Here is a 25,000-nt window from a genome sequence, read left to right as displayed (position 1 = left end):
CACACACACAGACACACACACACACTCACACACACACACACAGACACACACACAGACACACACACAGACACACACACACATACACACACACAGACACACACCCACACACACACACACACACAGACACTCACATACACACAGACACACACACACACGCTCTCGCACACACACACACACACACACTCACACACACATACACACAGACACACCCACACTCACCCACAGACACACACTCGCACCCCCACACACAGACACACAGACACTCTCGCACACACACACAGACACACACACTCTCGCACACACACACAGACACACTCACACACTCTCGCACTCGCACACACACACAGACACACACACACACACACAGACACTCACATACACACAGACACACACACACACGCTCTCGCACACACACACACACACTCACACACACATACACAAAGACACACCCACACTCACCCACAGACACACACTCGCACCCCCACACACAGACACACAGACACTCTCGCACACACACACAGACACACACACTCTCGCACACACACACAGACACACTCACACACTCTCGCACTCGCACACACACAGACACACACACACACACTCTCGCACTCACACACAGACACATACACACACACCCACTCTCGCACACACACACAGACACAGGCACAAACACAGACACACACTCTCGCACACACATACACACCCACACACACAGACGCACACACTGACACACACACACTCACACACACACTCATACAGACACATACACTCACATACATACACACACACTCACACTCACACACATTCTCACTCTCACACAGGTACAAACAGTCCCCTCCCCCCACACACACATAGACACACACACTCCCCCCCACACACACAGACACACACACTCCCCCCTCACACACACACACACACTTCCCCCCCCACACACACACACACCCTCCCCCCACATACACACTCCCCCCCCCACACACACACACCCCTACACACACACCCTCTCCCCCGCACACACACACCCTCCCTCCCACACACACACACCCTCCCCCCACACACACCCCCACCCCCCACACACACACACACAACCCCCACACACACACACAACCCCCACACACACACACAACCCCAACACACACACACACTCCCCCCCCACACACACACACACTCCCCCCCACACACACACACACTCCCCCCCACACAGACACACACCCTTCCCCCCCCACACACACCCTCCCACACACACACACGCACTCCCCCCCACATACACACAGACACAAACAGACACACTTCCCACCCACACACACACACACACACTCCCCTCACACACACACCCACACACACACTAACTCACGCACTCTCACACACACACACACACTCCCCCCCACGCAGACAACACACACTCCCCCCCCCACACACACACAATCCCCCCCACTCACTCTCAACACACCCACACACAACCACACACACAGACACACACACACACCCACACACACACACTAACTCACTCACTCTCGCACGCACACACACACTCACAAACACACACACTCTCGCACACACACACACCCACACACATTAACTCACTCACTCTCCCGCACACACACACACTAACTAACTCACTCTCGCACACACACACAAACTCACACACTCTCGCACACGCACACACACACATACACACGCACACTGTCGCACACACACACACACATACACACGCACACTCACACACACACAGACACACACACAGACACACTCACACACTCTCGCACTCGCACACACACACAGACACACACTCTCGCACTCACACACAGACACATACACACACACCCACTCTCGCACACACACACAGACACAGGCACAAACACAGACACACACACACTCTCGCACACACACACACACACCCACACACTGACACACACACACTCACACACACACACTCACACAGACACATACACTCACATACATACACACACACACACACACTCTCACACATTCTCACTCTCACACAGGTACAAACAGTCCCCTCCCCCCACACACACACAGACACACACACTCCCCCCCCCACACACACACACACTCCCCCCTCACACACACACACACACACTCCCCCCCCACACACACACACCCCTACACACACACACCCTCCCCCCCATGCACACACACACCCTCCCACCTGCACACACACACCCTCCCTCCCACACACACACACCCTCCCCCCACACACACCTCCACCCCCCACACACATACACACTCCCCCCACACACATACACACAACCCCAACACACACACACACACACTCCCCCCCCACACACACACACACTCCCCCCCACACAGACACACACCCTTCCCCCCCCACACACACCCTCCCACACACACACACGCACTCCCCCACATACACACACACACACAAACAGACACACTTCCCACCCACACACACACACACACTCCCCTCACACACACACCCACACACACACTAACTCACGCACTCTCGCACACACACACACACACACACACACACTCCCCCCCACACAGACAACACACATTCCCCCCACACACACACACACAATCCCCCCCACTCACTCTCGACACACCCACACACACAGACACACACACACACCCACACCCACACACACACACACTAACTCACTCACTCTCGCACGCACACACACACACTCACATACACACACACTCTCGCACACACACACACCCACACACATTAACTCACTCACTCTCCCGCACACACACACTAACTCACTCACTCTCGCACACACACTCACACACTCTCGCACACACACACATACTCACACACACACACACACACAGACACACACACACCCACACACAGACAGGCACACAGACACACACACATTCACACACACACAGGCACTCACATACACACAGACACACACACTCTCACACACACACAGACACACACACACTCTCACACACACAGGCACACACACACTCTCGCACACACACACTCTCGCACACACACAAAAACCCACACCCACACACACACACACACTAACTCACTCTCGTACACACACACACAGACACACACACACACACTCTCGCACTCACACACAGACACATACACACACACACTCTCGCACACACACACAGACACAAACACAGACACACACACACACACTCGCACACACACACACACACCCACACACACAGACACACACACTGACACACACACGCTCACATACACACACACTCTCGCACACACACACACCCACACACACTAACTCACTCAATCTCCCGCACACACACACACTAACTCACTCACTCTCTCGCACACACACACACTCACACACACACACATACACACAACACACTCAGGCACACATACACACACACAGTCACACACCCACACACACAGACACACACACACACTCACACACACACACACATACACACACACAGACACACACACAGACACACACATACATACACACACACAGACACACACCCACACACACACACAGACACTCACATACACACAGACACACACACACACGCTCTCGCACACACACACACACACACTCACACACACATACACACAGACACACCCACACTCACCCACAGACACACACTCGCACCCCCACACACAGACACACAGACACTCTCGCACACACACACAGACACACTCACACACTCTCGCACTCGCACACACACACACACACACAGACACTCACATACACACAGACACACACACACACGCTCTCGCACACACACACACACACACACACTCACACACACATACACACAGACACACCCACACTCACCCACAGACACACACTCACACCCCCACACACAGACACACAGACACTCTCGCACACACACACAGACACACACACTCTCGCACACACACACAGACACACTCACACACTCTCGCACTCGCACACACACACAGACACACACACACACTCTCGCACTCACACACAGACACATACACACACACCCACTCTCGCACACACACACAGACACAGGCACAAACACAGACACACACACACTCTCGCACACACATACACACCCACACACACAGACGCATACACTGACACACACACACTCACACACACACACACACTCACACAGACACATACACTCACATACATACACACACACTCACACTCACACACATTCTCACTCTCACACAGGTACAAACAGTCCCCTCCCCCCACACACACATAGACACATACACTCCCCCCCCACACACACAGACACACACACTCCCCCCTCACACACACACACACACTTCCCCCCCCCACACACACACACCCTCCCCCCACATACACACTCCCCCCCCACACACACACACCCCTACACACACACACCCTCTCCCCCGCACACACACACCCTCCCTCCCACACACACACACACCCTCCCCCCACACACACCCCCACCCCCCCCACACACACACACTCCCCCCACACACACCCCCACCCCCCCACACACACACACTCCCCCCACACACACACACAACCCCAACACACACACACACTCCCCCCCACACACACACACACACTCCCCCCCCACACAGACACACACCCTTCCCCCCCACACACACCCTCCCACACACACACACACGCACTCCCCCCCCACATACACACAGACACAAACAGACACACTTCCCACCCACACACACACACACACTCCCCTCACACACACACACCCACACACACTAACTCACGCACTCTCACACACACACACACACTCCCCCCCACGCAGACAACACACACTCCCCCCCCCACACACACACAATCCCCCCCACTCACTCTCGACACACCCACACACAACCACACACACAGACACACACACACACCCACACCCACACACACACACACTAACTCACTCACTCTCGCATGCACACACATACTCACAAACACACACTCTCGCACACATACACACCCACACACATTAACTCACTCACTCTCCCGCACACACACACACTAACTCACTCACTCTCGCACACACACACAAACTCACACACTCTCGCACACGCACACACACACATACACACGCACACTCACACACACACAGACACACACACACAGACACACACACAGACACACTCACACACTCTCGCACTCGCACACACACACAGACACACACACCCACTCTCGCACACACACACAGACACAGGCACAAACACAGACACACACACACTCTCGCACACACACACACACCCACACACTGACACACACACACTCACACACACACACACACACACACTCACACAGACACATACACTCACATACATACACACACACTCACACACACACACTCACACACATTCTCACTCTCACACAGGTACAAACAGTCCCCTCCCCCCCCACACACACACACACACACACTCCCCCCTCACACACACACACACACACTCCCCCCCCCACACACACACACACCCCTACACACACACACCCTCCCCCCTGCACACACACACCCTCCCCCCTGCACACACACACCCTCCCTCCCACACACACTCACCCTCCCCCCACACACACCCCCACCCCCCACACACATACACACTCCTCCCACACACATACACACAACCCCAACACACACACACACACTCCCCCCCCACACACACACACACTCCCCCCCCCACACACACACACACCCTTCCCCCCCCACACACACACGCACTCCCCCCCACATACACACACACACAGACACACTTCCCACCCACACACACACACACACTCCCCTTACACGCTCACCCACACACACTCTAACTCACGCACTCTCGCACGCACACACACACACACACACTCCCCCCTACACAGACAACACACACTCCCCCCACACACACACACAATCCCCCCCACTCACTCTCGACACACCCACACACACCCACACACACAGACACACACACACACCCACACCCACACACACACACACTAACTCACTCACTCTCGCACGCACACACACACACTCACATACACACACACTCTCGCACACACACACCCACACACATTAACTCACTCACTCTCCCGCACACACACACTAACTCACTCACTCTCGCACACACACACTCACACACTCTCGCACACACACACTCACACACACACACATACACACGCACACTCACACACACACAGACACACACACAGACACACACACACACACACAGACAGGCACACAGACACACACATTCACACACACACAGGCACTCACATACACACAGACACACACACACTCACACACACACACAGACACACTCACACACACATACACACAGACACACACACACTCTCGCACACTCACACACACAGACACACACACACTCACACAGACAAACCCACACACACACACACACACAGACACACACAGACACACACACACTCTCGCACACACACACACACTCTCGCACACACACACAGACACACACTCTCGCGCACACACACACAGAGACACACATTCTTGCAAACACACACACAGGCACACAGACACTCTCGCACACACACACACACTCTCGAACACACACACCCACACTCTCGCACACTCCCACACACACCCACATACACAGACACACACACACACCCACACACACACACTAACTCACTCACTCTCGCACGCACACACACACACACTCACACACACTCACATACACACTCACTCTCGCACACACACACCCACACACACTAACTCACACTCTCCCGCACACACACACACTAACTCACTCACTCTCGCACACACACACTCCCCCCCACACACACACACACTCCCCTCACACACACACACTCACACACACACTCTTCCCCCCCCACACACACACACTCCCCCACACACACACACTCATACACATACACACACTCCCCCCCCACACACACACACACACAGACTCCCCCCCCACACACACACATACACACACTCCCCCCCCACACACACACACAATCACCCCCACACACACTCACACACACACACTCCCCCCCATACACAGACACAATCCCCCCCACACACACTCACACACACGCACACTCCCCCCCACACACACACCCACACATACACACACACTAACTCACTCACTCTCGCACACACACATACACACACACATACTAACTTACTCACTCTCGACACACCCACACACACAGACACCCACACACACTAACTCACTCACTCTCGCACGCACACACACACACAGACATACACACACTCTCGCGCGCACACACACAGACACACACACACAGACACACACACACACTCTTGCATACATACACACACACACTCGCACACACAGACACAGACACAGACACACTCTCGCATACAGACACACACACACACTCGCACACACACACACACACAGACACAGACACACACACACACACACACACACACACACTGCTGGGGTGGAGGGGGCGTGACGTGTGGTGTGACTTGAATCTGTCAAAGGCTGTCTCTGCCTGTTCCCGTTTCTCTCCCAGCAGGTTTCCTGATGGGAAGTGTGCTTGTGGTGGAATACGGCGGTCACTTACCTTGGAACTGCCACGTTGACATGGTCATACATACTTGGCCAACTCCACAATCCTCCACGCCCATCTGTGTAGAGTTACACTTGGAGCTGGAACATTTATAACACTTGAGCATCTGACCTAAAGGAGAAAAATACAGACATGAAACCCTGGCAAGAGGATGTGCTGACTCCTATCGGCCCTTCAAGGTTCTGTCTATTTGTTTGGGAGATATAGGTGTTGCTGGCTGGGCCCAATATTTATTGCCCTAGCCCGATTTTCACCCTGCCTCCCCTTGAGAAGGTGGGGGTGAGCTGCCTTCTTGAGCCGCTGCAGTCCATGTGCTGTGGGTAGACCCACAATGTCCCTGAGGGAGGGAATTCCAGGATTCTGACCCAGGAAGGAACGGGAGATATATTCCCAAGTCGGGATGATGAAGGGAAGTTGGAGAAGGTGGTGTTGCCATGTACCTGCTGCCCCTTGTCCTTCTAGATGGAAGTGGCCGTGGGTTTGGAAGGTGCTGCCTGAGGGTCTTTGGTGAGTTTCTGCAGTGGGTCTTGTAGCTGGTACACACTGCTGTTACTGAGCGTCGGTGGGGGAGGGAGGGGATGGTACACACTGCTGTTACTGAGCGTCGGTGGGGGGAGGGAGGGGATGGTACACACTGCTGTTACTGAGCGTCGGTGGGGGGAGGGAGGGGATGGTACACACTGCTGTTACTGAGCGTCGGTGGGGGAGGGAGGGGATGGTACACACTGCTGTTACTGAGCGTCGGTGGGGGGGAGGGAGGGGATGGTACACACTGCTGTTACTGAGCATCGGTGGGGGGAGGGAGGGGATGGTACACACTGCTGTTACTGAGCGTCGGTGGGGGGAGGGAGGGGATGGTACACACTGCTGTTACTGAGCGTCGGTGGGGGGAGGGAGGGGATGGTACACACTGCTGTTACTGAGCATCGGTGGGGGAGGGAGGGGATGGTACACACTGCTGTTACTGAGGGTCGGTGGGGGGAGGGAGGGGATGGTACACACTGCTGTTACTGAGCGTCGGTGGGGGGAGGGAGGGGATGGTACACACTGCTGTTACTGAGCATCGGTGGGGGAGGGAGGGGATGGTACACACTGCTGTTACTGAGCGTCGGTGGGGGGTGGGAGGGGATGGTACACACTGCTGTTACTGAGCGTCGGTGGGGGAGGGAGGGGATGGTACACACTGCTGTGACTGAGCGTCGGTGGGGGGTGGGAGGGGATGGTACACACTGCTGTTACTGAGCGTCGGTGGGGGAGGGAGGGGATGGTACACACTGCTGTTACTGAGCGTCGGTGGGGGGAGGGAGGGGATGGTACACACTGCTGTTACTGAGCGTCGGTGGGGGAGGGAGGAGATGGTACACACTGCTGTTACTGAGCGTCGGTGGGGGAGGGAGGGGATGGTACACACTGCTGTTACTGAGCGTCGGTGGGGGAGGGAGGGGATGGTACACACTGCTGTTACTGAGCGTATGTGGGGGGAGGGAGGGGATGGTACACACTGCTGTTACTGAGCGTCGGTGGGGGAGGGAGGGGATGGTACACACTGCTGTTACTGAGCGTCGGTGGGGGGAGGGAGGGGATGGTACACACTGCTGTTACTGAGCGTCGGTGGGGGTAGGGAGGGGATGGTACACACTGCTGTTACTGAGCGTCGGTGGGGGTAGGGAGGGGATGGTACACACTGCTGTTACTGAGCGTCGGTGGGGGAGGGAGGGGATGGTACACACTGCTGTTACTGAGCGTCGGTGGGGGAGGGAGGGGATGGTACACACTGCTGTTACTGAGCGTCGGTGGGGGAGGGAGGGGATGGTACACACTGCTGTAACTGAGCGTCGGTGGGGGGAGGGAGGGGATGGTACACACTGCTGTTACTGAGCGTTGGTGGGCGGAGGGAGGGGATGGTACACACTGCTGTTACTGAACGTCGGTGGGGGGAGGGAGGGGATGGTACACACTGCTGTTACTGAGGGTCGGTGGGGGGAGGGAGGGGATGGTACACACTGCTGTTACTGAGCGTCGGTGGGGGGAGGGAGGGGATGGTACACACTGCTGTTACTGAGCGTCGGTGGGGGGAGGGAGGGGATGGTACACACTGCTGTTACTGAGCGTCGGTGGGGGGAGGGAGGGGATGGTACACACTGCTGTTACTGAGCGTCGGGGGGGGGGAGGGGATGGTACACACTGCTGTTACTGAGGGTCGGGGGGGGGAGGGATGGTACACACTGCTGTTACTGTGTGTCGGTGTGGGGAGGGAGGGGATGGTACACACTGCTGTAACTGAGAGTCGGTGGGGGAGGGAGGGGATAGTACACACTGCTGTTACTGAGGGTCGGTGGGGGAGGGAGGGGATGGTACACACTGCTGTTACTGAGGGTCAGTGGGGGAGGGAGGGGATGGTACACACTGCTGTTACTGAGCGTCGTGGGGGGAGGGAGGGGATGGAACACACTGCTGTAACTGAGTGTCGGTGAGGGAGGGAGGGGATGGTACACACTGCTGTTACTGAGGGTCGGTGTGGGAGGGAGGGGATGGTACACACTGCTGTTACTGAGTGTCGGTGGGGGAGGGAGGGGATGGTACACACTGCTGTTACTGAGGGTCGGTGGTGGAGGGAGGGGATGGTACACACTGCTGTTACTGAGGGTCGGTTGGGGAGGGAGGGGATGGTACACACTGCTGTTACTGAGCGTCGGTGGGGGGAGGGAGGGGATGGTACACACTGCTGTTACTGAGCGTCGGTGGGGGGAGGGAGGGGATGGTACACACTGCTGTTACTGAGCGTCGGTGGGGGGAGGGAGGGGATGGTACACACTGCTGTTACTGAGCGTCGGTGGGAGGGAAGGAGGGGACGGTACACACTGCTGTTACTGAGCGTCGGTGGGGGGAGGGAGGGGATGGTACACACTGCTGTTACTGAGCGTCGGTGGGGGAGGGAGGGGATGGTACACACTGCTGTTACTGAGCGTCGGTGGGGGAGGGAGGGGATGGTACACACTGCTGTTACTGAGTGTCGGTGGGAGGGAGGGAGGGGACGGTACACACTGCTGTGACTGAGCGTCGGTGGGGGGAGGGAGGGGATGGTACACACTGCTGTTACTGAGGGTCGGTGGGGGAGGGAGGGGATGGTACACACTGCTGTTACTGAGGGTCGGTTGGGGAGGGAGGGGATGGTACACACTGCTGTTACTGAGCGTCGGTGGGGGAGGGAGGGGATGGTACACACTGCTGTTACTGAGCGTCGGTGGGGGGAGGGAGGGGATGGTACACACTGCTGTTACTGAGTGTCGGTGGGGGGAGGGAGGGGATGGTACACACTGCTGTTACTGAGTGTCGGTGGGGGGAGGGAGGGGATGGTACACACTGCTGTTACTGAGCGTCGGTGGGGGGAGGGAGGGGATGGTACACACTGCTGTTACTGAGCGTCGGTGGGGGGAGGGAGGGGATGGTACACACTGCTGTTACTGAGCGTCGGTGGGGGAGGGAGGGGATGGTACACACTGCTGTTACTGAGCGTCGGTGGGGGTAGGGAGGGGATGGTACACACTGCTGTTACTGAGCGTCGGTGGGAGGGAAGGAGGGGACGGTACACACTGCTGTTACTGAGCGTCGGTGGGGGGAGGGAGGGGATGGTACACACTGCTGTTACTGAGCGTCGGTGGGGGAGGGAGGGGATGGTACACACTGCTGTTACTGAGCGTCGGTGGGGGAGGGAGGGGATGGTACACACTGCTGTTACTGAGCGTCGGTGGGGGAGGGAGGGAGGGGATGGTACACACTGCTGTTACTGAGTGTCGGTGGGAGGGAGGGAGGGGACGGTACACACTGCTGTGACTGAGCGTCGGTGGGGGGAGGGAGGGGATGGTACACACTGCTGTTACTGAGGGTCGGTGGGGGCAGGGAGGGGATGGTACACACTGCTGTTACTGAGCGTTGGTGGGGGGAGGGAGGGGATGGTACACACTGCTGTTACTGAACGTCGGTGGGGGGAGGGAGGGGATGGTACACACTGCTGTTACTGAGGGTCGGTGGGGGGAGGGAGGGGATGGTACACACTGCTGTTACTGAGCGTCGGTGGGGGGAGGGAGGGGATGGTACAGACTGCTGTTACTGAGCGTCGGTGGGGGGAGGGAGGGGATGGTACACACTGCTGTTACTGAGCGTCGGTGGGGGAGGGAGGGGATGGTACACACTGCTGTTACTGAGCGTCGGTGGGGGGAGGGAGGGGATGGTACACACTGCTGTTACTGAGCGTCGGTGGTGGAGGGAGGGGATGGTACACACTGCTGTTACTGAGTGTTGGTGGGGGGAGCGAGGGGATGGTACACACTGCTGTTACTGAGCGTCGGTGGGGGGAGGGAGGGGATGGTACACACTGCTGTTACTGAGCGTCGGTGGTGGAGGGAGGGGATGGTACACACTGCTGTTACTGAGTGTCGGTGGGGGGAGCGAGGGGATGGTACACACTGCTGTTACTGAGCGGCGGTGGGGGGGAGGGAGGGGATGGTACACACTGCTGTTACTGAGCGTCGGGGGGGGAGAGAGGGGATGGTACACACTCCTGTTACTGAGGGTCGGGGGGGGAGGGAGGGGATGGTACACACTGCTGTTACTGAGCGTCGGTGGGGGGAGGGAGGGGATGGTACACACTGCTGTTACTGAGTGTCGGTGGGGGGAGGGACGGGATGGTACACACTGCTGTTACTGAGCGTCGGGGGGGAGGGAGGGGTTGGTACACACTGCTGTTACTGAGTGTCGGTGGGAGGGAGGGAGGGGACGGTACACACTGCTGTGACTGAGCGTCGGTGGGGGCAGGGAGGGGATGGTACACACTGCTGTTACTGAGCGTTGGTGGGGGGAGGGAGGGGATGGTACACACTGCTGTTACTGAACGTCGGTGGGGGGAGGGAGGGGATGGTACACACTGCTGTTACTGAGCGTCGGTGGGGGGAGGGAGGGGATGGTACACACTGCTGTTACTGAGCGTCGGTGGGGGAGGGAGGGGATGGTACACACTGCTGTTACTGAGCGTCGGTGGGGGGAGGGCGGGGATGGTACACACTGCTGTTTCTGAGTGTCGGTGGAGGGAGGGAGGGGATGGTACACACTGCTGTTACTGAGCGTCGGTGGGGGGAGGGAAGGGATGGTACACACTGCTGTTAGTGAGCGTCGGGGGGGAGGGAGGGGATGGTACACACTGCTGTTACTGAGCGTCGGTGGGGGAGGGAGGGAGGGGATGGTACACACTGCTGTTACTGAGTGTCGGTGGGGGGAGGGAGAGGATGGTACACACTGCTGTTACTGAGTGTCGGTGGGGGGGCGGGGAGGGGATGGTACACACTGCTGTTACTGAGCGTCGGTGGGGGGAGGGAGGGGATGGTACACACTGCTGTTACTGAGCGTCGGTGGGGGGAGGGAGGGGATGGTACACACTGCTGTTACTGAGCGTCGGTGGGGGAGGGAGGGGATGGTACACACTGCTGTTACTGAGCGTCGGTGGGAGGAGGGAGGGGATGGTACACACTGCTGTTACTGAGCGTCGGTGGGCGGAGTCAGGGGATGGTACACACTGCTGTTACTGAGTGTCGGTGGGGGGAGGGAGGGGATGGTACACACTGCTGTTACTGAGCGTCGGTGGGGGGAGGGAGGGGATGGTACACACTGCTGTTACTGAGCGTCGGTGGGAGGAGGGAGGGGATGGTACACACTGCTGTTACTGAGCGTCGGTGGGCGGAGTCAGGGGATGGTACACACTGCTGTTACTGAGTGTCGGTGGGGGGAGGGAGGGGATGGTACACACTGCTGTTACTGAGTGACGGTGGGGGAGGGAAGGGATGGTACACACTGCTGTTACTGAGTGTCGGTGGGGGGAGGGAGGGGATGGTACACACTGCTGTTACTGAGTGACGGTGGGGGAGGGAGGGGATGGTACACATTGCTGTTACTGAGTGACGGTGGGGGAGGGAAGGGATGGTACACACTGCTGTTACTGAGCGTCGGTGGGGAGAGAGGGGATGGTACACACTGCTGTTACTGAGCGTCGGTGGGGGGAGGGAGGGGATGGTACACACTCCTGTTACTGAGCGTCGGTGGGGGGAGGAAGGGTTGGTACACACTGCTGTTACTGAGCGTCGGTGGGCGGAGGGAGGGGATGGTACACACTGCTGTTACTGACCGTCGGTGGGGGGAGGGAGGGGATGGAACACACTGCTGTTACTGAGCGTCGGTGGGCGGAGTCAGGGGATGGTACACACTGCTGTTACTGAGCGTCGGTGGGTGGAGGGAGGGGATGGTACACACTGCTGTTACTGAGCGTCGGTGGGGGAGGGAGGGGATGGTACACACTGCTGTTACTGAGTGTCGGTGGGGGGAGGGATGGGACGGTACACACTGCTGTTACTGAGCGTCGGTGGGGGGAGGGAGGGGATGGTACACACTGCTGTTACTGAGCGTCGGTGGGAGGGGGAGGGGATGGTACACACTGCTGTTACTGAGTGTCGGTGGGGGGGGGGGGAGGGGATGGTACACACTGCTGTTACTGAGCGTCGGTGGGGGGAGAGAGGGGATGGTACACACTGCTGTTACTGAGCGTCGGTGGGAGGGGGAGGGGATGGTACACACTGCTGTTACTGAGTGTCGGTGGGGGGGGGGGGATGGTGCACACTGCTGTTACTGAGCGTCGGTGGGGGGAGAGAGGGGATGGTACACACTGCTGTTACTGAGCGTCGGTGGGAGGGGGAGGGGATGGTACACACTGCTGTTACTGAGCGTCGGTGGGGGGAGGGAGGGGATGGTACACACTGCTGTTACTGAGCGTCGGTGGGGGGGGGAGGGGATGGTACACACTGCTGTTACTGAGCGTCGGTGGGAGGGGGAGGGGATGGTACACACTGCTGTTACTGAGCGTCGGTGGGGGGAGGGAGGGGATGGTACACACTGCTGTTACTGAGCGTCGGTGGGAGGGGGAGGGGATGGTACACACTGCTGTTACTGAGCGTCGGTGGGGGGAGGGAGGGGATGGTACACACTGCTGTTACTGAGCGTCGGTGGGGGGGGGAGGGGATGGTACACACTGCTGTTACTGAGCGTCGGTGGGGGGGGGAGGGGATGGTGCACACTGCTGTTACTGAGCGTCGGTGGGGGAGGGAGGGGATGGTACACACTGCTGTTACTGAGCGTCGGTGGGGGAGGGAGGGGATGGTACACACTGCTGTTACTGAGCGTCGGTGGGGGAGGGAGGGAGGGGATGGTACACACTGCTGTTACTGAGTGTCGGTGGGGGGAGGGAGGGGCTGGTACACACTGCTGTTACTGAGCGTCGGTGGGGGGCGGAGGGGATGGTACACACTGCTGTTACTGAGCGTCGGTGGGGGGAGGGAGGGGATGGTACACACTGCTGTTACTGAGCGTCGGTGGGGGGAGGGAGGGGATGGTACACACTGCTGTTACTGAATGTCAGTGGGTGAGGTTGGGGATGGTACACACTGCTGTTACTGAGCGTCGGTGGGGGGAGGGAGGGGATGGTACACACTGCTGTTACTGAGCGTCGGTGGGGGGAGGGAGGGGATGGTACACACTGCTGTTACTGAGCGTCGGTGGGGGGAGGGAGGGGATGGTACACACTGCTGTTACTGAGTGTCGGTGGGGGGAGGGATGGGACGGTACACACTGCTGTTACTGAGCGTCGGTGGGGGAGGGACGGGATGGTACACACTGCTGTTACTGAGCGTCGGTGGGGGAGGGAGGGAGGGGATGGTACACACTGCTGTTACTGAGTGTCGGTGGGGGGAGGGAGGGGCTGGTACACACTGCTGTTACTGAGCGTCGGTGGGGGGGGGAGGGGATGGTACACACTGCTGTTACTGAGCGTCGGTGGGGGGGGGAGGGGATGGTACACACTGCTGTTACTGAGCGTCGGTGGGGGGAGGGAGGGGATGGTACACACTGCTGTTACTGAATGTCGGTGGGTGAGGTTGGGGATGGTACACACTGCTGTTACTGAGTGTCGGTGGGGGGAGGGAGGGGACGGTACACACTGCTGTTACTGAGCGTCGGTGAGGGAGGGAGGGGATGGTACACACTGCTGTTACTGAGCGTCGGTGGGGGGAGGGATGGGATGGTACACACTAGTGTTACTGAGCGTCGGTGGGGGGAGGGAGGGGATGGTACACACTGCTGTTACTGAGCGTCGGTGGGGGGAGGGAGAGGATTGTACACACTGCTGTTACTGAGCGTCGGTGGGGGGAGGGAGGGGATGGTACACACTGCTGTTACTGAGCGTCGGTGGGGGGGGAGGGGATGGTACACACTGCTGTTACTGAGTGTCGGTGGGGGGAGGGAGGGGATGGTACACACTGCTGTTACTGAGCGTCGGTGGGGGGGGGGGGGATGGTGCACACTGCTGTTACTGAGCGTCGGTGGGGGGAGGGAGGGGATGGTACACACTGCTGTTACTGAGCGTCGGTGGGGGGGGAGGCGATGGTGCACACTGCTGTTACTGAGCGTTGGTGGGGGGAGGGAGGGGCTGGTACACACTGCTGTTACTGAGCGTCGGTGGGCGGGGGGGAGGGGATGGTACACACTGCTGTTACTGAGCGTCCGTGGGGGGAGGGAGGGGATGGTACACACTGCTGTTACTGAGCGTCGGTGGGGGGAGGGAGGGGCTGGTACACACTGCTGTTACTGAGTGTCGGTGGGGGAGGGAGGGGATGGTACACACTGCTGTTACTGAGCGTCCGTGGGGGGAGGGAGGGGATGGTACACACTGCTGTTACTGAGCGTCGGTGGGGGGAGGGAGGGGCTGGTACACACTGCTGTTACTGAGCGTCAGTGGGGGGAGGGAGGGGATGGTACACACTGCTGTTACTGAGTGTCGGTGGGGGAGGGAGGGGATGGTACACACTGCTGTTACTGAGCGTCGGTGAGGGGAGGGAGGGGATGGTACACACTGCTGTTACAGAGCGTCGGTGGGGGGAGAGAGGGGATGGTACACACTGCTGTTACTGAGGGTCGGTGGGGGGAGGGAGGGGATGGTACACGCTGCTGTTACTGAGCGTCCGTGGGCGGAGGGAGGGGATGGTACACACTGCTGTTACTGAGCGTCGGTGGGGGGAGGGACGGGATGGTACACACTGCTGTTACTGAGCGTCGGTGGGGGGAGGGAGGGGATGGTACACACTGCTGTTACTGAGTGTCGGTGGGGGAGGGAGGGGATGGTACACACTGCTGTTACTGAGCGTCGGTGGGGGGGGGGAAGGGATGGTACACACTGCTGTTACTGAGCGTCGGTGGGGGGGAGGGAGGGGATGGTACACACTGCTGTTACTGAGCGTCGGTGGGGGGGAGGGGATGGTACACATTGCTGTTACTGAGCGTCGGTGGGGGAGGGAGGGGATGGTACACACTGCTGTTACTGAGCGTCGGTGGGGGGAGGGAGGGGTTGGTACACACTGCTGTTACTGAGCGTCGGTGAGGGGAGGGAGGGGGTGGTACACACTGCTGTTACTGAGCGTCGGTGGGTGGAGGGAGGGGATGGTACACACTGCTGTTACTGAGCGTCGGTGGGGGAGGGAGGGAATGGTACACACTGCTGTTCATGAGTGTCGGTGGGGGGAGGGAGGGGGTGGTACACACTGCTGTTACTGAGTGTCGGTGGGGAGGGAGGGGATGGTACACACTGCTGTTACTGAGCGTCGGTGGGGGGAGGGAGGGGGTGGTACACACTGCTGTTACTGAGTGTCGGTGGGGGAGGGAGGGGATGGTACACACTGCTGTTACTGAGCGTCGGTGAGGGGAGGGAGGGGATGGTACACACTGCTGTTACTGAGCGTCGGTGAGGGGAGGGAGGGGATGGTACACACTGCTGTTACTGAGCATCGGTGGGGGAGGGAGGGGATGGTACACACTGCTGTTACTGAGCGTCGGTGAGGGGAGGGAGGGGATGGTACACACTGCTGTTACTGAGCGTCGGTGGGTGGAGGGAGGGGATGGTACACACTGCTGTTCATGAGTGTCGGTGAGGGGAGGGACGGGATGGTACACACTGCTGTTACTGAGCATCGGTGGGGGGAGGGAGGGGTTGGTACACACTGCTGTTACTGAGCGTCGGTGAGGGGAGGGAGGGGGTGGTACACACTGCTGTTACTGAGTGTCGGTGGGGGAGGGAGGGGATGGTACACACTGCTGTTACTGAGCGTCGGTGAGGGGAGGGAGGGGATGGTACACACTGCTGTTACTGAGCGTCGGTGAGGGGAGGGAGGGGATGGTACACACTGCTGTTACTGAGCATCGGTGGGGTTGGAGGGGATGGTACACACTGCTGTTACTGAGCGTCGGTGAGGGGAGGGAGGGGATGGTACACACTGCTGTTACTGAGCGTCGGTGGGGGGAGGGAGGGGATGGTACACACTGCTGTTCATGAGTGTCGGTGAGGGGAGGGACGGGATGGTACACACTGCTGTTACTGAGCATCGGTGGGGGGAGGGAGGGGTTGGTACACACTGCTGTTACTGAGCGTCGGTGAGGGGAGGGAGGGGATGGTACACACTGCTGTTACTGAGCGTCGGTGGGGGGAGGGAGGGGATGGTACACACTGCTGTTACTGAGCGTCGGTGAGGGGAGGGAGGGGATGGTACACACTGCTGTTACTGAGCGTCGGTGGGGGGGAGGGAGGGGATGGTACACACTGCTGTTACTGAGCGTCGGTGGGGGGAGGGAGGGGATGGTACACACTGCTGTTAATGAGCGTCGGTGGGGGGAGGGAGGGGATGGTACACACTGCTGTTACTGAGTGTCAGTGGGGGGAGGGAGGGGATGGTACACACTGCTGTTACTGAGCGTCGGTGGGGGAGGGAGGGGATGGTACACACTGCTGTTACTGAGTGTCGGTGGGGGGAGGGAGGGGTTGGTACACACTGCTGTTACTGAGCGTCGTTGGTGGAGGGAGGGGATGGTACACACTGCTGTTACTGAGCGTCGGTGGGGGGAGGGAGGGGATGTTTGTGGGTGTGGGGCTGCTTTCTCCCTGGAAGGTGTCGTGCTTCTCGAGTGTTGTTGGAGCTGCCCCCATCCAGGGGCAAGTGGGGAGTATTCCCTCACCCTCCTGCCTTGGGCCTTGCCGATGGTGGGACAGGCTTTGGGGGGAGTCAGGTGGGGAGTTACTCGCTGCAGGATTCCCAGCCTCTGACCTGCTCTTGGAGCCGCTGTGTTTATGGGCGGAGTGTCTGGTTAATGGAAACTCCCAGGATGTTGATATTGGGGCGGGGTGGGCATTTAGTGTTGGGAACACCATTGAATGTCAAGGTGCGGTGGTTAGATTGTCTCTTATTGGAGACAGTCATAGCCTGGCCTTTGTGTGTGGCAAATGTTATTTGCTACGTCTCAGCACACGCCTGGATATTGTCTCGGTCTTGTTGCCTTTGGACACGGACTGCTTCAGTATCTGAGGAAGCGCGAATGGTGTTGAACATTGTGCAACCATCAGCAAACATCCCCGCTCCTGGTGGGAGGGTCATTGATAAAGCAGCTGAAGATGGTTGGGTTGTTTCGTTACAGCAGGAACAATATGTACCTTGACTGGACCTCACCTCTGTGTCCCATAATCCCTCTAAACTGACCAAAGGTGAGTAACCACAGGTTGGAGGGAGAAAGGGAGGGGGAGGGAGAGACAGACAGAGAGTGATAGAGAGAGAAAGACAGTGTATTCAGCCAGTGATTAGCACTGCTGCCTCCCAGCACCAATCCACCCTAACCTGCACATCCCTGGGCTCCATGGGACAATTTAGCATGGCTGCTGTTTGTAATTTTTATTAATGACTTGGAAGAGGGAGTCGAAGTGTGGGTCAGTAAATTTGCAGATGATACAAAGATTAGTGGAGTTATTGGCTGCAAAGGGACTTGGATATGATGCAGAGCCGGGCCTAGGAGTGGCAGATGGAGTTCAACCCTGACATGTGTGAGGTTGTCCATTTTGGAAAGACAAATAAGAATGCGGAATATTGGGTTAACGGTACGGTTCTTAGTCAGGTGGAGGAGCAGAGTGATCTTGGGGTCTATGTTCATAGGTCTTTGAAAGTTGCCACTCAGGTGGATAGAGCTTGTAAGAAGGCCTATGGTGTATTAACGTTCATTAGCAGAGGGATTGAATTCAAGGTGATGTTACAGCTGTACAGGACTTTGGTTAGGCCACATTTGGAGTACTGTGTGCAGTTCTGGTCGCCTCACTTTAGGAAAGATGTGGAAGCTTTGGAGAGGGTGCAGAGAATATTTACCAGGATGTTGCCTGGAATGGAGAATAGGTCGTACGAGGATAGGTTGAGAGTGCTAGGCCTTTTCTCATTGGAACGGCGAAGGATGAGGGGTGACTTGATAGAGGTTTATAAGACGATCAGAAGAATAGATAGAGTAGACAGTCAGAAACTTTTTCCCCGGGTACAACAGAGTGTTACAAGGGGACATAAATTTAAGGTGAAGGGTGGAAGGTATAGGGGGGATATCAGGGGTAGGTTCTTTACCCAGAGAGTGGTGGGGGCATGGAATGCGCTGCCTGTGGGAGTGGCAGAGTCAGAATCTTTGGTGACCTTTAAGCGGCAATTGGATAGGTACATGGATGGGTGCTTAAGCTAGGACAAATGTTCGGCACAACATCGTGGGCCGAAGGGCCTGTTCTGTGCTGTATTGTTCTATGTTCTATGTAATCCACCCTAACCTACACATCCCTGGGCACTATGGGACAATTTAGCATGGCCAATCCACCCTAACCTGCACATCCCTGGGCACTATGGGACAATTTAGCATGGCCAATCCACCCTAACCTGCACATCCCTGAGCACTATGGGACAATTTAGCATGGCCAATCCCCCTAACCTGCACATCCCTGGACACTGTGGGACAATTTAGCATGGCCAATCCACCCTAACCTGCACATCCCTGGGCACTATGGGACAATTTAGCATGGCCAATCCACCCTAACCTACACATCCCTGGGCACTATGGGACAATTTAGCATGGCCAATCCACCCTAACCTACACATCCCTGGGCACTATGGGACAGTTTAGCATGGCCAATCCACCCTAACCTACACATCCCTGGGCACTATGGGACAATTTAGCATGGCCAATCCACCCGAACCTGCACATCCCTGGGCACTATGGGACAATTTAGCATGGCCAATCCACCCTAACCTACACATCCCTGGGCACTATGGGACAATTTAGCACGGCCAATCCACCCTAACCTACACATCCCTGGGCACTATGGGACAATTTAGCAAGACCAATCCACTCTAACCTACACATCCCTGGGCACTATGGGACAATTTAGCATGACCAATCCACCCTAACCTGCACATCCCTGGGCACTATGGGACAATTTAGCATGGCCAATCCACCCTAACCTGCACATCCCTGGGCACTATGGGACAATTTAGCATGACCAATCCACCCTAACCTACACATCCCTGGGCACTATGGGACAATTTAGCATGGCCAATCCACCCTAACCTGCACATCCCTGGGCACTATGGGACAATTTAGCATGGCCAATCCACCCTAACCTACACATCCCTGGGCACTATGGGACAGTTTAGCATGGCCAATCCACCCTAACCTACACATCCCTGGGCACTATGGGACAGTTTAGCATGGCCAATCCACCCTAACCTGCACATCCCTGGGCACTATGGGACAATTTAGCATGGCCAATCCACCCTAACCTACACATCCCTGGGCACTATGGGACAGTTTAGCATGGCCAATCCACCCTAACCTACACATCCCTGGGCACTACGGGACAGTTTAGCATGGCCAATCCACCCTAACCTACACATCCCTGGGCAATTTGGGACAATTTAGCATGGCCAATCCACCCTAACCTGCACATCCCTGTGCACTATGGGACAGTTTAGCACGGCCAATCCACCCTAACCTACACATCCCTGGGCACTATGGGACAATTTAGCATGACCAATCCACCCTAACCTACACATCCCTGGGCACTATGGGTAATTTAGCATGGCCAATTCACCCTAACTGGCTCTTTACTTTTCACCCAGGATGAAGGGGCTAGTCCTAAGGGGACTGTTGACCAGATCGGGCTGATTGGATGTTTGAAGAATGAGTTTGTGGTCTTATTGAGATGTCCACGATTCCGAGCGAGCGATCGAGCTGCTGAGATGATGGTGCCCCCCCCCCAACCTCCCCACACCCAGTGGGACAATGATGAATGATGAGTGTAGGAGATTGACCGTATAGACATTTATAAAATCACGAGGAGGGTATCGATAAGGTGAATGGTAGGTGTCTTTTCCCTTGGGTTGGGGATTTCAAGACTAGGGGGGGGCATATTTTTCTAAGGCGAGAGGAGAAAGATTTAAAAACAAAGTCAATGAGGGGCATTTATTTTGCACAGAGATTGTGTGTGGAATGAGCTTCCTGAGGAAGTGGGGGGTGTGGGGACAGTTACAACGTTTAAAAGACATTTGGATAAGGACATGAGCAGGAAAGGGTTGGAGGGATTTGGGCCTAGTTTAGTTTGGGATTATGGTCGGCGGGAGTGGATGGACCGAAGGGTCTGTTTCCGTGCTGTCGGACTCTGTAAGTCATATTCTGGTGTCCATTGCCAAAAAAACCATTTGAGGTCAGAAGCGAGGATGCCTTATCGCAGTGCTACAGGGCCTTAGGGAGAGCACGGCTGGAGAGTTGTGGGTAGTTTCGGTGTCCCTGGCTAAGAAAGGATATGGGGCCTCATTGCTGACGAAGGGCTTACGCCCGAAACGTCGATTCTCCTGCTCCTTGAATGCTGCCTGACCTGCTGCGCTTTTCCAGCACCACTCTAACCTCCAGCATCTGCAGTCCCCACTTTTGCCTAAGGGTTAGCAGAATCTCCGACCAGGGGAACGCAGCCTCCAGTAGACGGGATAACATCATTCAGGACCGGGATCAGGAAAGATTCAGAGAGGAGTGAACCTGTGGTGTTCTCTACTGTGGAGACCAGGCTACTGAACAGATACTAGAAGGTCTCAGTTTGAAAGGCATCTGGGTGAGGGGGGGGGGGGGGGGGGGGGGCGAGAGGGGAAATTACAAGATCGAACATCAGCCATGGTCGCTCTGAATGGCAAGAACAGACTCCAAGGGCCGAATGGTCTTGATCTAGTTTGTGAGGAACAGGCAGGAATGCAGAGTTGAAGCCACAATCAGGTCAGAAGGCGTTCAGTACTTTATTGGTCAGAACATTGAGTATCGGAGTTGGGAGGTCATGTTGTGGCTGTACAGGTCACTGGCTCAGATACACACACACAGACACACACACAGATACTCACACAGATACACACACACAGATACTCACACAGATACTCACACAGACACACACACACAGATACTCACACAGATACTCACACACAGATACTCACACAGATACACACACACAGATACTCACACAGATACTCACACAGACACACACACACAGATACTCACACAGATACACACACACAGATACTCACACAGACACACACACACAGATACTCACACAGACACACACACACAGATACTCACACAGATACACACACACAGATACTCACACAGATACTCACACAGATACTCACACAGACACACACACACAGATACTCACACAGATACACACACACAGATACACACACAGATACACACACACAGATACTCACACAGATACACACACACAGATACACACACACAGATACTCACACAGACACACACACACAGATACACACACAGATACACACACACAGATACACACACACAGATACACACACACAGATACTCACACAGACACACACACACAGATACTCACACAGATACACACACACAGATACTCACACAGACACACACACAGATACTCACACAGATACACACACACAGACACACACACAGATACACACACAGATACACACACAGATACACACACAGATACACACACACAGATACTCACACAGACACACACACACAGATACTCACACAGATACACACACACAGATACTCACACAGACACACACACACAGATACTCACACAGATACACACACACAGATACTCACACAGACACACACACACAGATACTCACACAGATACACACACACAGACACACACACAGATACTCACACAGATACACACACACAGATACTCACACACAGATACTCACACACAGATACTCACACACATAGATACTCACACACACAGATACTCACACACACAGATACTCACACAGACACACGCACACATACACACACACAGACACACACACACAGACACACACACACAGATACACACACACAGATACACACACACAGATACACACAGATACACACACACAGATACACACACACAGTTACACACACACAGTTACACACAGATACACACACACAGATACACACACACAGATACACACACACAGATACACACACAGTTACACACAGATACACACACACAGTTACACACAGATACACACACAGATACACGCACACATAGATACTCACACACACAGATACACACACACAGATACTCACACACACAGATACTCACACACAGATACACGCGCACACAGATGCACGCACACAGACACAGATACACACACGCAGATACACACACGCAGATACACACACGCAGATACACACACACAGATACTCACACACAGATACACGCGCACACAGATACTCACACACATACACACACACAGATACACGCACATAGACACAGATACACACACAGATACACACACACAGATACTCACACACAGATACACGCGCACACAGATACTCACACACATACACACACACAGATACACGCACATAGACACAGATACACACACAGATACACACACACAGATACTCACACACATACACACACACAGATACACGCACATAGACACAGATACACACACAGATACACACACACAGATACACATACACACAGACAGATACACACAGACAGATACACACACATACATACACAGATATACACACACAATTACACACAAACACAGATACTCACACACAGATACACACACACAGATATACACACACACAGATATACACACACACAGATATACACACACACAGATATACACACACACAGATACTCACACACAGATACACATACATACACACACACAGATGTACACACACAGATACACACACACAGATACACACACACACAGATACACACACACACAGATACACACACACACAGATACTCACACACAGACACACACACACAGATACACACACACAGACACACACACACAGACACACACACAGATACTCACACAGATACTCACACACACAGATACTCACACACACAGATACTCACACACATACACACATACAGATACTCACACACACAGATACATACACAGATACACACACAGATACACACACAGATACACACACAGCCACACACACAGCCACATGCACACAGATACTCACACACAGATACTCACACACAGATGCTCACACACAGATACTCACACACAGATACTCACACACAGACA

The 25,000-nt window shown here is 56.0% G+C and overlaps 1 protein-coding gene across 1 annotated transcript in view; it reads right to left on the bottom strand.

Annotated features, from left to right (window-relative positions):
* The window catches only part of LOC122547767 (prostate stem cell antigen-like), a 93,366-nt gene that overhangs the window by 41,725 nt on the left and 26,641 nt on the right, over positions 1–25,000 (bottom strand). The window contains exon 2 of the mRNA XM_087980887.1: positions 7,479–7,595. Coding sequence (XP_087837013.1) covers positions 7,479–7,595 — 117 coding nt within the window. The remainder of the gene's footprint in view (positions 1–7,478; positions 7,596–25,000) is intronic.

Source organism: Chiloscyllium plagiosum, unplaced genomic scaffold (assembly GCF_037043375.1).
Source record: "Chiloscyllium plagiosum isolate Xiang-an unplaced genomic scaffold, Cpla_swu_hap1 HiC_scaffold_38, whole genome shotgun sequence".
Classification (NCBI taxonomy): Eukaryota; Metazoa; Chordata; class Chondrichthyes; order Orectolobiformes; family Hemiscylliidae; genus Chiloscyllium; species Chiloscyllium plagiosum.
This window is presented reverse-complemented; position numbering and strand designations above follow the sequence as displayed.